This window comes from Perca fluviatilis, chromosome 6 (genome assembly GCF_010015445.1).
Source record: "Perca fluviatilis chromosome 6, GENO_Pfluv_1.0, whole genome shotgun sequence".
Taxonomy (NCBI): Eukaryota; Metazoa; Chordata; class Actinopteri; order Perciformes; family Percidae; genus Perca; species Perca fluviatilis.
Window position 1 is genome coordinate 26,265,893 of NC_053117.1, and position 14,205 is coordinate 26,280,097.

The window sequence follows — 14,205 nt, forward strand, 5'->3', positions numbered from 1 at the left end:
TAGATTTACGACCTGTAGTTTTAGTGAACATAAACTTTTTTTTCATTTTTAGGACTGTTTTTTGGTGGTGGGGGATTATTGCCTTTTTATAGTTAGAATTGCAATTATTTTGTCTCCTCGCCTATATTGGTAGTTTCTTTGGTAGTATTAATGGCTAACAAAGTCAATGGTCGCAGTCTAAACGTTTTTACAGCTTGTTAAAAAGTCGCGATTTTGATACAAACTATTACTTGTTCAGGCTTTCTGTCAGGTATGCATTTAAGGAACCTATGAGACATCAAGATAATGGATTTTATATGGTAATTGTTGTCCAATATACCTATAAATTAGCATTAGATTGTAGACACAAGCACTCACAACAAACTCTTCAATATAGTTAGCATAACTCATCGGATTATAAGAACTAAAGGATGTCACACTCCTACCATCACCCTCTAGACACACGTAATGAAAAATGGGGAGCCGAGGAATAAGAAAGGAAAGCAAGATCTATATTTAATTAGTTAAACTGCTGTTATACAAAAGCATTTTTTAATCAAAAAGTATAGAGTTGGTTTGGTAATTGTTTTCTAAGTAATGAATGAAATTACCTTTTTAAATAATAAAACTGCTTTGCATCAGTGTTCATTGGGACAAAGGAAGCCGGATCCCTAGTTCACTCTTTATCCTTCTGAGACTATTAATTTAAAGGCTTAGTTCAATATTTGGAGGCTTCAGTGATCCATTATAATGGTCTTTTGTGTTGCAACACTAGTTCTCGAGTGAACCCATCAGTCGACCCTGATGATCTAGTATTACAGTATCCTAGTGTGATGCGGTTTCATTTACAGAGGGGCATGATTCATGAACTGCCTAATGCAACTGTCTAAATGAGCCTCAAAAAGAAGATAAAAGGTCGAAGCACTGTAGTTTTGAAATGTGAAAATATCCTTGTAGTTTTGTTCATTCTAAACAATGGTGTTAGAGATGTGACCTGAGAGCTTGTGTTTTTCTGACGCCCCAAAGCTCGATTCATCCACTGTCTGGCTCAGTATTTATTCTTTTCACATTTTGTACACCAAACTGTCCTGCCATTTTATTTTCAGAGATTAGTTAGTTAGTTCAACTTAATTTTATCAGGAAGTCTCATTGAGATAAAGAGCTCTTTTAAAAGAGAGACCAGAGATCAAAATACATGTATAACAACATCTCAACAGGGCAATTCAGTAACACAAAGCAGTCATCACAAACATGCATAGTAATTACTGGTCCCAAATACTATTAATAATATGAGCAAGTACAACAAGTCCCTCAGAGGAAGATTGTCTCTAATATCAGTTTGTTTTTCAGTTCATAAAAGGTTTGCCAGTGTCAGCCAAATGTCAGGAGTTGGACAGAGCGACTTTACTTAAATTACTTATTACACAAACAAAAGTTGACATGACACCAGGAATTGGACAATCCTGTTTTCTCTCTCTCTGCCTCCTGCTCTTTTTTCATCATCTCTCCACTCTGTTGACTCTGTTCCTCCTGTCTGTCAAACACGTGTTCATGTTTAACTTTTTTCCCAACTCTTTGTATAATCTTGCCTCTATGTATTAGCCTTCTATTCTTGTGTCTGTCAGACCTGTTGGAAATATGAATTATTAACTGAAGTGTAGAAATTGTTCTTTCAAAAGAAATTTATTATTTTTCAATTAATCTGTTGATTATTTGTTAAGGATCGGTGTAGGGCTGCACCGAACCATTCCTTGAATTAATTGATTAATCTGCGGATTAAGTTCTTGATTATTTTGTAAATAAAAAAAAAAAAGTCAAAATACTTTAAAGATGCCCATTACTATTTCTTAAAGGCCTAAGTGACATGTAGATTGTTAGTTTTGTCTGACTAATAAACATATTCAATTTACTATCGCATAAGAGGACGAAAATCCACCAATACTCACAGTAGAGAAGCGAGAACCAGATACTTCTTGGCAATTTTGCTTGACAAATCTACAGTAGTCAAGTTACCAGTGCTCATATACTGTAAGTGCTCTTAACTGTTTAGCAACCAAAAAACAGCAGCCAAAATAGACCTGAAATGTTTTGAATGGAAACAGAGAAAATGAAGCAAATATTAGAATTTGTAAAGCTATAACCAGCATATTGATTTCTTTTTTAATTTGATAAATGGGAAATGGTTGCCATTAACATTCTTTTGTCATCCAAAATAGACGGAACAAAAAACAAGAGAACTGAGTTACATTTGTAATCATCACATTTCCCCTCGAGCTCTCTGATGTGATGAGACCCTCACAATGAAGTTAGGATATTAGAACCCTTAAAGTTATAAATCTCGCTAATTATCTCTTTTTTTTTTTTTTTCCCAAGCAGACGAGGCAGCCCTAGACGATGTAAGTGGACTGAAGGATTCATCTGCAGTGTTCACGTTGGAGCGAGGCAGAGGTGGAACAGAGGAAGAGGAGGAGGAAGACACAAGAATGGGTGTGGGGAAGAATACTACCTCCAAGTCAATGGACAGCAGCAGTGAAGGTGGAATATTTGAAGAGGAGATCAAGCATGGCGAAGATTTCTACCCTATTCCGGTAAACAAACCTCTTTTTATGGCCTGCTTATAAAATAAATCAGAGGTTATAAACACTGAGACAAATGCACGCCAACTAAAAATGTTTGTTCACTTCCGTCTTCTCCCTCTTTCTTTGGCTCACACGCTCAGATTTGGCATTGTGTTTTGCTTGGAATGTATTTGTGTGAGTGAATGACCCGAGTGCACGCACACAAACTGTTTACTTCATGGCCAGTTGGTGCATGCTGCTGCCGCTCAGTCATCAATTTCCTTTGTCGTCTTGGCACCAGGCGAGAGCTTCATGTATTTAATAAGGCAAAACTATTTATTACAATTTTACAGTTTATTTGAGACTGAGTCATTAAAACTTGTGCTAGTTGTGAAAAGTAACTAGGTACATTTACACAAGTTCTGTACCATTTTCTGCTCCTTCATGAAAAAGGGACCTTTCTGCGTAAAGAGTACTTCTAATTTTCATACATTAAGTCCATTTTGCTAAGAAACTTTTCTTTTACTTAAAGACACTGTAATCAATATTTTCTTTTTACATTAACAATGGCTCAAATGACTGTGTAGTGTGAAAGAGGACGCTTGTAGTGATGAACCCAAAGAGACACAGCACTTGGCTCTGCCTGCACTTCCCCTTAGCTCTGTGTAGCTTTTGGGTGTCTTTCAGCTAATGGTTTTTGTTTTCTAACCTGCAACTTTACTGTTTTGATTCAGCATTACCAGTCTCAACAGCTTCATTTTCAGCCGCAGCAGTTTACAGCAGAAATAGGATACCATTTTTGCTCATAACCTGAACTTGTCGGCAAATACTATCAACCAGTCGTCTACAACTACCTTGTTACTTTTGTGGTGACCACAAACAAACTCGCTGTCAGCAGTTATACAACAATGAGTATACCGTCATTCCAGTACTTCATACGAACCAGCGAGGCAGTATCAGGCGATCGATACTGGTATCGGTATCGGACCATCTCTACTCTAAACCCACAGGAATGACACCTGCCTAGAATAATTTGGCAAACTGACAAAGTTAGCGACTAGCTGATGAACTCAGTGGAGCATTTAGCAGCTAAAGAGCCAGATATTTCCCTCGGGAGTTGTTGGAGATCAAAACGGAGCTAAAAGACAGCAAACTTAATTTAGATGTTCAGAAACATGACTAAATTAATTCTAATGGTTCCGTATCTATGTCTTCTGGATGTGTTAATGGGCAACTGTGTGCTGACACATGCAACATATCAACTTAAGTCAATAATGTAACTGTTGTATTTACAGCTTGTTTCCTATACGTGTCCCAAAAATCAGTTAATGCAGGTTTAAGTGAAGAATATGAACACTGCTTCCAGCCCAGAATAAAATTAGGACCGAACTTTCCACAGAGCTGTGACCGTGCCCATGAACCTGCTGGCTTCCTTTTTAGAAACTAAAATAACCTTGTTAGAACAATCACAAGGCTTCTCCTGTGTCATTTTCTGGAGCTGTTCAGTAGAACACAACATAAAGGGAAGGAAGTATATTAAGTTTGTGTCTTTGTTTCCCTGTATAACCCTTAGGTTTTGGACATTCATCCCCAACATTTTACAAATTACTATTACATATGCAGAGACTCGCCCAGTGTTTAATCTGGGGGACTCAGCATGTAGACACAGCGCAGTGTGTTTACATGTGGAAATGGGTACATGGCAAGGTCTGTCCTCTCCCTGAGGTTTTTTTCTTTATAGAAGGGATTGCAGGACTGCACTGTAAAAACTGGGCTGTAGAAATCAGCAGAACTGTAAGAGATTGGATGCTATGTCATAAAAAAATCAGATATGAACAAAACAATCGGATTTGGGTCACTTTGGCCTCTAGTCTGAACGTTGCCAAAGTAACCACACCGTAAAGACAGACTGGTGGCTGATGATGGATGATCGTCTTTGCATACTTTCATCTCTTAGCATCTTGTCCCTCAGGCATAAAACAAATCAAAAGTATATCATCTTTAAATGTTAAAATGTTCCTCAGAATTTGTCCTTTTTTTTATTTTTATAATGACCCTCCCTTTGTTAACATGACATAATATGCTGTCTGGAAGGGGAAGCACTCTCTCGTACATCACACGCTCGCACACATACTTGGTGGAAGAAATTGGTTTGTAAAGCGACAAGTTTGCATACTGTAGGAAACACTAGTTAATGTGAAGGTTGGTAAATCTGGTTCAACATGAGATTGCACAAATGTTCACCTGTTCTTTTCATGTGGTTTTTCAGCTGGCCAGCAATGTGTCAACTCTGTGAGCGACCTCCTCAATCAGCAAACTGCAATTAAGATTTCCCTCTGTATGACTTTTTATTAAAGGAGAAAGGGTGACTTTAAAAATATAAATTGTCCGTTTGTGTGTTAAGGTGGTGGTAAACGGCTTGGGCGGTGCCAGTGGAGACCAGGATACTGAAAACACAGAGCTGATGGCCATCTACACTAAAGATCAGGGAGCAGAAAAGGTAACTTGAGAGGAAAAATTGAGAAGGGAAACGTGCAATCGTCTTGTGTTTTATTAGACCCTGTTTACACTAATACGCTCGCGGGTGAAAACGTAAAAATAATTTATCAGATGTGCCTTTTTGTTTAGATTGCGTTTTTGGGGCTTAAAAACACAAAAAAGTGAAACCACTCGGGTGGAGTGGAGTGAGTGAGTGAGTGTGAGTGACTTGGTGGTGTTGTGTGGCAGTGCTTCAAACTACCACCTGTGCATACTACATCGACACTTTTGCGTCACCATATGCACGCAGATTTCCACCCCTAAACGCGGAATAAAAAGTGAGCAAGCAATGGCACTTTTGCATTTTCTCTTCAAATCATTTCCGTCTAAACATAGCCTTACTCACCCAAAGTGCTCACAAATAAGCATCAATTTCATCCCCCATCTCTCTCCCACCTTTCCTGTCTAGCCACTGTCACTATCTAATAAAGGGGGAAAAATGCCCCAAAAAAGAATCTTTAACAAAAGATGTAATCCTTCAGATATTAGTCCTAGTGAATTTATAAGTCGTGGTTACCATAGTAACAAGAAGTGTGGTTTGATACTACAGCAAACACTTCAATCACAATCTGTTTATGATGCAACTAAACAAGCGCACATTGTTTTATTAAAGATTTCATGCTGCACACAGAGCTAGTAGTTTTCAACCCAACAGAAGAGCACTACCCTCCATCTAATCGCTCACTGTGGCTGCTCTTACTTGTTTTCTTACTCTTTCCAAAAATTTAAACTGATCTGCTGAAGAAGACAGTCTGCGCAAACACATTGTGTGTCTTGTGGCTGCCTAACCATAAAAATCAACCTGTATTTTGCCATTTGAATGTTTTTAGTGTGAAGTTGCTGCGGTAAGAAATTGTTAGTCTGCATCATGAGTAAGCTAATATAACTTTGATATGGCTGTGAAGAGATTAAACTGTTAACAGTGAGACTGAGATCCATGAGATAAAAATTACATTCATTGTGTACTGTGTGTTTTACATTTTATTTTTTTATTTTATTATTTGTATATCAGTGGGTGTAAAGTTGTGTCTTGTTGTTTTTGTATATGAACTTAGCACAAAAAGTAAGGGAATTTAGTTTAGTTTCCTTTCAAATGGTACCCCATTTGAAAGGAAAATGCATTTGAGGGATAAGCAGCAGCACTGAGTATGTGGGTTGCGCCCATGAAAAATTTGGTAAATCTTCTCTGCCAATGCCAAATAGCTTATTCTGCCATTGACTCGTTTGGTGTTTGGTGGATTGGATGATTTGAAGTTTGAAGAAACAAGACATATTGGCAATTTATTCATTTCACAAACAGGAGCCTCAGTAGCTTGTAGAAGAACCATACACAGCCACAACAGCCTGGCACCTCCTTCTCATGCTGGTCAACCCACATACTCAGCGCTGCTGCTCATCCCACAAATGCATTTTCCTTACAAATAGGGGGCACCATTTGAAAGGTGAAACTAAACAGGCTTTCCATGATGATGACTGGAGGTGAGGAGGGTTGCTCGATTTGCCTGAAATGACAACTGACAGCAGCAGAGAAGAGAACAGATTTTAAAGCAGGGATGCAGTGATGTGATTGGCTCATGGAAATCATGGCAAATTCTGGTTGGTTTAACTGAAGAGTAAATGCCCAGAATCAGCTGATCAGTTTAGGAAAGAGAGAGAGATGAATGAAAGTGTAGAAGTCTTCCTGAATGGATTTACACTGAGCTTCATAAAATAAAGTTTATAAGTATTTGCTGAAAATCAGCAATCCAGATTACACGTGTTAAATAAAATTAACAAACATTCAAGTTAAAGAGAAAAAAGAAATTGCTTTTCTGAGGCAAAAACATATTATAAAAAGATGGGGTTGGTTTCATGAGAAATTAAAAGATTATAACTTTTATCATGAACTTCAGTTTTTTTTTTTTACTTTTCGGTCTTAATTTTGTTTAAATGCAAAGCAAGGTAAACTGACTACCATGAATTATTATTTATCAGTTATATTTCAGAGAAATATCCATTTATGTGTTATACCATTAGAAAAAAGTCCATATCTTTTACTTTTTTTTTTATTGTTTTTTATTTTTTTGGCCATTCCTGCCTTTTAATGGCTAGGACAGCTAGATATGAAAGGGGGGAGAGAGAGAGGGAAGACATGCAGGAAATTGGCACAGCATTGGGGCTGGCCACAAAAGATCCCTTAATTATACTCTTTAAAAAAACAAAAAAACTCACTTAGCATGTTTCACTATTTAACTGGTTCTTTGTATTAAAACGGTGAAACGCAAACTCATTTCCACTGCAGCATTCACAAAACAGTGCTGACTCATCAAACTGTCTCCATTTTTTTTTTCTTCCCTCTTTTCTTGTTGTCACTGTGACTGTGCATTTTCCTTTGAGAGAATGATGTCATGTGTTTTGTTCTTTCACACAGTTTGTCTTTCTGTCACTTTCTTTTTTTATCTTATCATTCATAAAATTCAGCCTGCCTCATATCTGCTCAGACATGATGTTCTAACATTTATTTTCCTGTACTTTCCCATAAATAAATTCTACCAGAATACATTGTTTACCCTTTTACACAAAGTGAACTGTACAGGACAAAGTAGAAATGTCAAGAAAGAATGAAGATATAATTTATCTGTTTCTTTGTGTGTTTAGAGCTCAATGTCTGAGACGTTGGACAGCACCGATAGTATGGACGCAAGGAGGATGGACATGATCTATACAATTGAAGACACCCCACCCTGGTACCTGTGTGTGTTCTTGGGCTTACAGGTAAATCTACAAACTGAATGGTTTGGTTTTGTTTCATGGCTGACTTACAGTGTGTATTAGTCATCAATATATTTCTTAACCTGATTCACAGATATGTTTAAACTTGAAATGTCTTACCATATGAGCTAAACATCATGCACTAACATGTCCTGTATAATCCTAGTTCATCATTTCCTTCACTGTGGTTGTACTTGTCATCTAAGTGTAGTATTTTTCATCTGACCATACGCAATATTCATTTCGCAACTGGACACCAGACACGAAAATAGGATTTTGCTCACAGTACTCGTCATGTTAGTGGTTCAGTGGATTCATGTCTTTACTGTGTAAACACACTGTGTTTGTATCGGACACTGGACTTTTGTCTTGTAGTCAATCCTACTGAGAAGTTCTTATATACATCTGTGTCATATAGGAAAACCAAGACCCCAAACGTAAAAGGGACTTGGTGGGCACATATTCCTACAGTCCTTCAAATCTGTTTATAATATTGGGAAAAAACACATCTTTGGGTGTACATCTGGACATAAATCTGGACATCACATATTGTAGAATAATGTGGCATAATGCTACTCAGAATAGTCTGGCTCCAGGAATACCAATCAACTTAATGACCTGTCTGTCCTGACAGATTAGCAAAGGCTGATAAGTATAAAATGGTTTAAATTGAGAACCAAAATGAACATTAGCAATTGATCATAATGCTTGATTACTCTATGAATTAATAATTAAACAAATGTCTGATCTATCTTTAAACATGTTGTCCAAACATGCTAATGAAACATTCACTTTTCCACTACTGAAACTGTACTTAAACAGCAAGTAACAAACCATAAATACTACTAAATGTACAATGTAATTCCTAAACTATCAAACAGACCAAACTATTAAAGAAAAATGCATGTGTATGAGGCTTGCCTGCTTCTTCATTCAGTTTGCCATGGATGAGCGGCCTTCCTTTAGATTCATGGGTTCCTCCCACACAGTCCAGGTCAGGTGGAGAAAGGTTAGTGTGGGAGTGGATTTTCCACACATAGTGACGATTATGCTAATAAATTATGCTAAATCCATTCTGGGAATATTAGGGTTTAGTATGGGAATAAATTGTGTAAGAAATTTAAGTGAGTCAGACTGTTGAGTTATGGCTTTTAATAACATAATGTTGTTACAGGTGATTTGATCAAAAGGTGAAACGCTTGTTAAACGTGTCATAAGTAGTAAATTTGGTTGCAGTTGCACAATTCATTCAGGCGTGACGTTATAGAATCAAAAGAATAAATTTTTTTTGCTGTGTTGTCCAGCTACGTACCAAATTTGGTCTAAAAGAACTGCAGCAGGAGTTGTTTTGCCAAACTGGATCTGAAGATAATGATCCTAAAGAAAAAAGGTTTATAATGATAATCCTGAAAGATTGTAACTATGGAGTTTACAATCCGTTCCAAGAATGGACCGTCAAACAATAGATGCAAACACACACACCCCTATACACACATTGGCCCTCATTTATCAACCTAACGTAGAAACCAGCGCAGATATGAGCGCAGAAATCATCTAACGACAGGCTTCACGTGTGATTCATGAAACGTTCGTATCACGCCAATCGGAGCGTAAGAATGGTTATACAGTGGCCGGCTTAGCTCAGTTGGTAGAGCAGGCACACATATACAGAGATTTACTTCTCGACGCAGCAGCCGTGGGTTCGACTCCGACCTGCGGGCCTTTGCTGCATGTCATTTCCCCTCTCTCTCCCCTTTCATGTCTTCATCTGTCCTCTGAAAATAAAGGCCTAAAATGCCCCAAAAAATTATCTTTAAGAATGGTTGTACATTGATAAATGCAGCGGCTGGAAACGATCGCAATTTAAATATCACGCACCTATATATATTCTCAATTTTGAGGCCTCGCCCCTACAATTTACGACATGGCGAGACGTAATCCGGCACTTTTCAGAGGTGGAGATTGAAACCCTGACATCTCAGGTTCATTTGCACTAACGTGTGTAGGCTACTATTTGGCAGCCTGAAAACTGGTATTAAAGGCTGTAGAAAGAATGCGCAATGGAAAGCGATCACTGATGGTCAACAGTGTTGTCATGGTAAATCAGACTCCAGCTGAAGTTTATTTCATTTATACATCCTTGACATATGTATGCTATAGTCCTAATAGTAATATAGACTACAGGCTTATATTGCAATCTCTTAGGCCTACATGTAGGTCTATTATATTTAAATAAACACACAGTAGCGGAGTTTATGCAGTGTCTTTTATTTTACTCATGTTTCTTTTCATCGGTCCGAGCCAGGCAACCGTGAGCGTGTGTCCTCCGCCATCCCGACCCTGACAGCAGAGGGGCTGGAAAAACACGCCGAAATAACTCGGTCAATGACAGAAATAAATTGTTTACTTGCGGCGATTAACAACACTTTAAAAGAGGACCGAAAACTTGAAGAATAAATAAAAATGTTGTGCATCATCATGTTTCCTGTATTGAATATTATTGCCAAACATAACACTATACCTTTTTAAAAGCGAGGAATAATATCCTGTCTCTTTCGTATAGCCCCAGTTGGGGCTGTGCTGGACACTGCTCTCTGGGTATCGGGTCATCTGGCTCCATCATGGCACCCTGTTTTCCTGCGCGATGTTGTGCAGAACCCCACAGGCTAAAACAATGTTGCATACTTTTTCTGGTGTGTATAGTAGGGTCCCCCCTGCTGATGCAAGACAGCACCATCTGCCCTTAAATCAATCTGAGGGAGCGCTCCACTGTGGCCCGTGTGCGTATGTGTGCACTGTTGTACCGGCGCATAGAGGTCTTCTGAAAGAGCCAGATCTGCCATTGCTGATAAGTGATCAACTGATGACTTCACCTTATCCTGTTAAGTCCACACTTTCACTGAACCGGGTGGATAAACCATGAACCACCGCTAGTCACACTGGAGAACGCTCACGTTCAAATTGAGTGGTTAGCACTTCTGCCTCACTGCAAGAAGGTTGTGGGTTCTAATCCAGGTCGTTCCAGGCCTTTCTGTGTGGAGTTTGCATGTTCTCCCCGTGTTTGCGTGGGTTTCTTCCCACCATAGAAGACATGCATGCTAGGTAACTAGGACCACAGTTGAAAATTAGCCGACTGGCTAACACTGGCGCATTTACAGAAAAACGTTGATTAATGTGCATTGTCCTAATCAAAATAAATAAATCTTAAATGCCTTGCTTTGCGTAGGAATCGGCTTACGCACATCCTACGCCTGTTTTAGGTCGTAAGTACGTTTCATAAATGAGGGGAATTGACTCTGTGGCTTTTTGTCTTTGCAGCACTACTTGACGTGTTTCAGTGGCACTATTGCTGTGCCATTCCTCCTCACTGAGGCAATGTGCGTCGGTTTCGATCAGTGGGCCACCAGTCAGCTCATTGGGACCATCTTCTTCTGTGTGGGGATCACCACCCTTCTACAGACCACACTGGGCTGCAGGTAAACACACAATACTGTCTCACATGGACTTGGTTCAGTCACTTTATTATAGTACAAAAACAAGAAATACAAAAAATGTTTCTTGTACAGTACATATAATATACAGAACACAGTAATACACAATGCTACAGCCTGCAATCTCTAAAATTCTAAGTTACATGTGCAAATTAAGCAGAGTTATTGCACAGGGAACGGAGGAGTTTTTACTCCTACAGTACAAAGGAAAATGCCCCCAGTAATACAGTAGACCTGTGCCGACAATACATAATGTAAACTGCAGTTTTTCTTTGTCGTACATTATATTCTGTCTTTCACTTTCTCACCTCCTCCATTTTTTTGCGTTCTTTCTTCTCCCTCTCATCTCTAAGTGCCACTTAAGACATAGGCCATTGTCGACAAGAAGTTCCTCTTTCTCCATCCCTCCTCTTCATGTCACTCTGGAGTGTGTTTGAGTAGATGCTTACATGTCCTTGGTAGGTTCCCAGAACTTCAGAACAGTCAGTTTAAAATTTAGATTTGTATTAAAAATATATCATAGATAAATTAAGCAAGGTGTAGACATTTCTGACTTTTTAAAGGAGATTTTTGTTCTATAGCAGTTGTCTTGTATGCATATTTTCTCTCAAAATGTTGAGTTACAAGTTCCTTGTTTCGTTCATGTGACTGCAGTTTCTCTTTTGTAAAAATAGAACGAAGCTTATTCTTTCTGAATTGAGATCGCATAGAGGTTGAAGAGATTCCAGAAACTAAGGACTTGGCATTTGACTGCAGACCAGATGAGTCTAGATCAGATGATCTACCAGTTCAGCTATTGCATCACTTCTAGACCACCTATAGTCCATTAAACACACAGCCTTGTCTTTGGTGGCAGCCTATTAACCAAGAGGGAAGTCCTTGCTTTTAGCCATTTTTTTATCTTTTGTTTCCCACTAAGTCCTCGCCCTGCCTTCGAGGTGTTCATTCTTTTTCACGTCTTGAACTACTACCTAGAGTCTTTTGATCTCATTGGTTCACAACCACTTTTGTTTTATGCTCTCAAGCGTACATAATGAGATCTGGTTTGTGTTTCGTAACCGTAAGTGATTCACCTGATTTAACTCTGAGGGTTATAGCAAACCTTCCCGTCACTGGCCGATAAAATACCAACTGACATGAGACATTACCTGTTGTCATGGATATTATCCCATCTTTTGGATCTGTGTTTTAATGAAAGTCAGGTCATGTTGGCCTGAGGTGTTGTTAGGTGGTGGTGTTTTTTCATTAAAGAGGGGCAGCTCAGTGAGGTTAACTCTGACTCTTTTTTCGTTTTTGTAATTATTCCATCATGTCATATTCTAAATGTCTCATTGTTTCCGCAGCAGGTGCCACCACGGCAATATCCCCTCACTTCATTCAGACACAAACCCAGGAAGACACAGATACTCGCTGTTCTTTTTGACAGCAATTCCATGTCCTTGACTGATGCCTTGATGTTCTTTTTTTTTTTAACCCTTTTATTTATTACTCAAACATTCAGTGGAATATTCAGAGAAACTTTTGGTGGTTTAAAAAAAAAAGTGAACAACTTGAGGAAAAGGACTTTAACTCAGAATTGCTTGGGTGTATATTTGTAGTTTTATTTGTTTTCCTCATTAGGAGCATCAGTGTTTTCATTTCCTGTGAAATGTGAAAATGCACTTCAGACAAAGTTGAAATGTTGCAATGCATTGTTTTTACATTTTTCTCACTTTGCACTTCCATAAAAGGGGGGACTTGCAAGAGACTTTATAAAAACAAATGGTTGCAAAAGAGGCCAAGATATGACTTTAAGTCCCTAACACTGTATGGATCAAGCTTAAACTAAAAAAAGAGAATTTGCCTTTTCAAAGCAACAACAGGGACATTCACACTCTGGCAGAAGGAGTGATGGCTCTCAAGTCAAAGTGTAGTCTTTCTCTCCATCTCTTTCTCGCACTCTAGTCAAGTCATTTTATTTGTATAGCACATTTAAACGAACAACCGTTGACCCAAAGTGCTTTACAGGTAGAACAGGGAAGGCAGAATGGCTTCAACATGCGTGGCATTCCTGTCAAACTACCAGCCTCATTCTCTCAGAGGAAGTACCTACCTGAGGTGACACAGACAGTGCCTTTCTATATATCTATTCATTGAGCAAGTTGGTTTGCCTGCTGGAGGACAAGAAGATACTTTTGTACTATTGCTTTATTTGCATATTTAACATTCAAGTCAGATCCAAAGTGGTCAATCAAGAGTCAGAAATTTGGAGAAATATAGTGAAGAATAGAACGAAGAGATGGATGGAGGGGGAAATGCAGCATGGTTTGATGAGTCATGGTGTCAAGTGAAGTCGACCAAAAAATAATGACACCCAAATGCTTTTCCCTTTTTAACCCTTTTATTTATTACTCAAACATTCAGTGGAATATTCAGAGAAACTTTTGGTGGTTTAAAAAAAAAAGTGAACAACTTGAGGAAAAGGACTTTAACTCAGAATTGCTTGGGTGTATATTTGTAGTTTTATTTGTTTTCCTCATTAGGAGCATCAGTGTTTTCATTTCCTGTGAAATGTGAAAATGCACTTCAGACACAGTTGAAATGTTGCAATGCATTGTTTTTACATTTTTTCACTTTGCACTTCCATAAAAGGGGGGACTTGCAAGAGACTTTATAAAAACAAATGGTTGCAAAAGAGGCCAAGATATGACTTTAAGTCCCTAACACTGTATGGATCAAGCTTAAACTAAAAAAAGAGAATTTGCCTTTTCAAAGCAACAACAGGGACATTCACACTCTGGCAGAAGGAGTGATGGCTCTCAAGTCAAAGTGTAGTCTTTCTCTCCATCTCTTTCTCGCACTCTAGTCAAGTCATTTTATTTGTATAGCACATTTAAACGAACAACCGT

At 38.5% G+C, this 14,205-nt stretch overlaps 1 protein-coding gene across 4 annotated transcripts in view; it reads left to right on the forward strand.

Moving 5' to 3' along the window:
• Positions 1-14,205, forward strand: part of slc23a2 (solute carrier family 23 member 2) — a 42,340-nt gene that overhangs the window by 16,766 nt on the left and 11,369 nt on the right. For 2 of the 4 annotated variants that reach the window (XM_039802420.1, XM_039802423.1), the window contains 4 exons: positions 2,353-2,567; positions 4,942-5,037; positions 7,713-7,829; positions 11,145-11,302. In XM_039802420.1, coding sequence (XP_039658354.1) covers positions 2,353-2,567; positions 4,942-5,037; positions 7,713-7,829; positions 11,145-11,302 — 586 coding nt within the window. The remainder of the gene's footprint in view (positions 1-2,352; positions 2,568-4,941; positions 5,038-7,712; positions 7,830-11,144; positions 11,303-14,205) is intronic. The other 2 variants (XM_039802421.1, XM_039802422.1) reach the window with 1 other exon arrangement.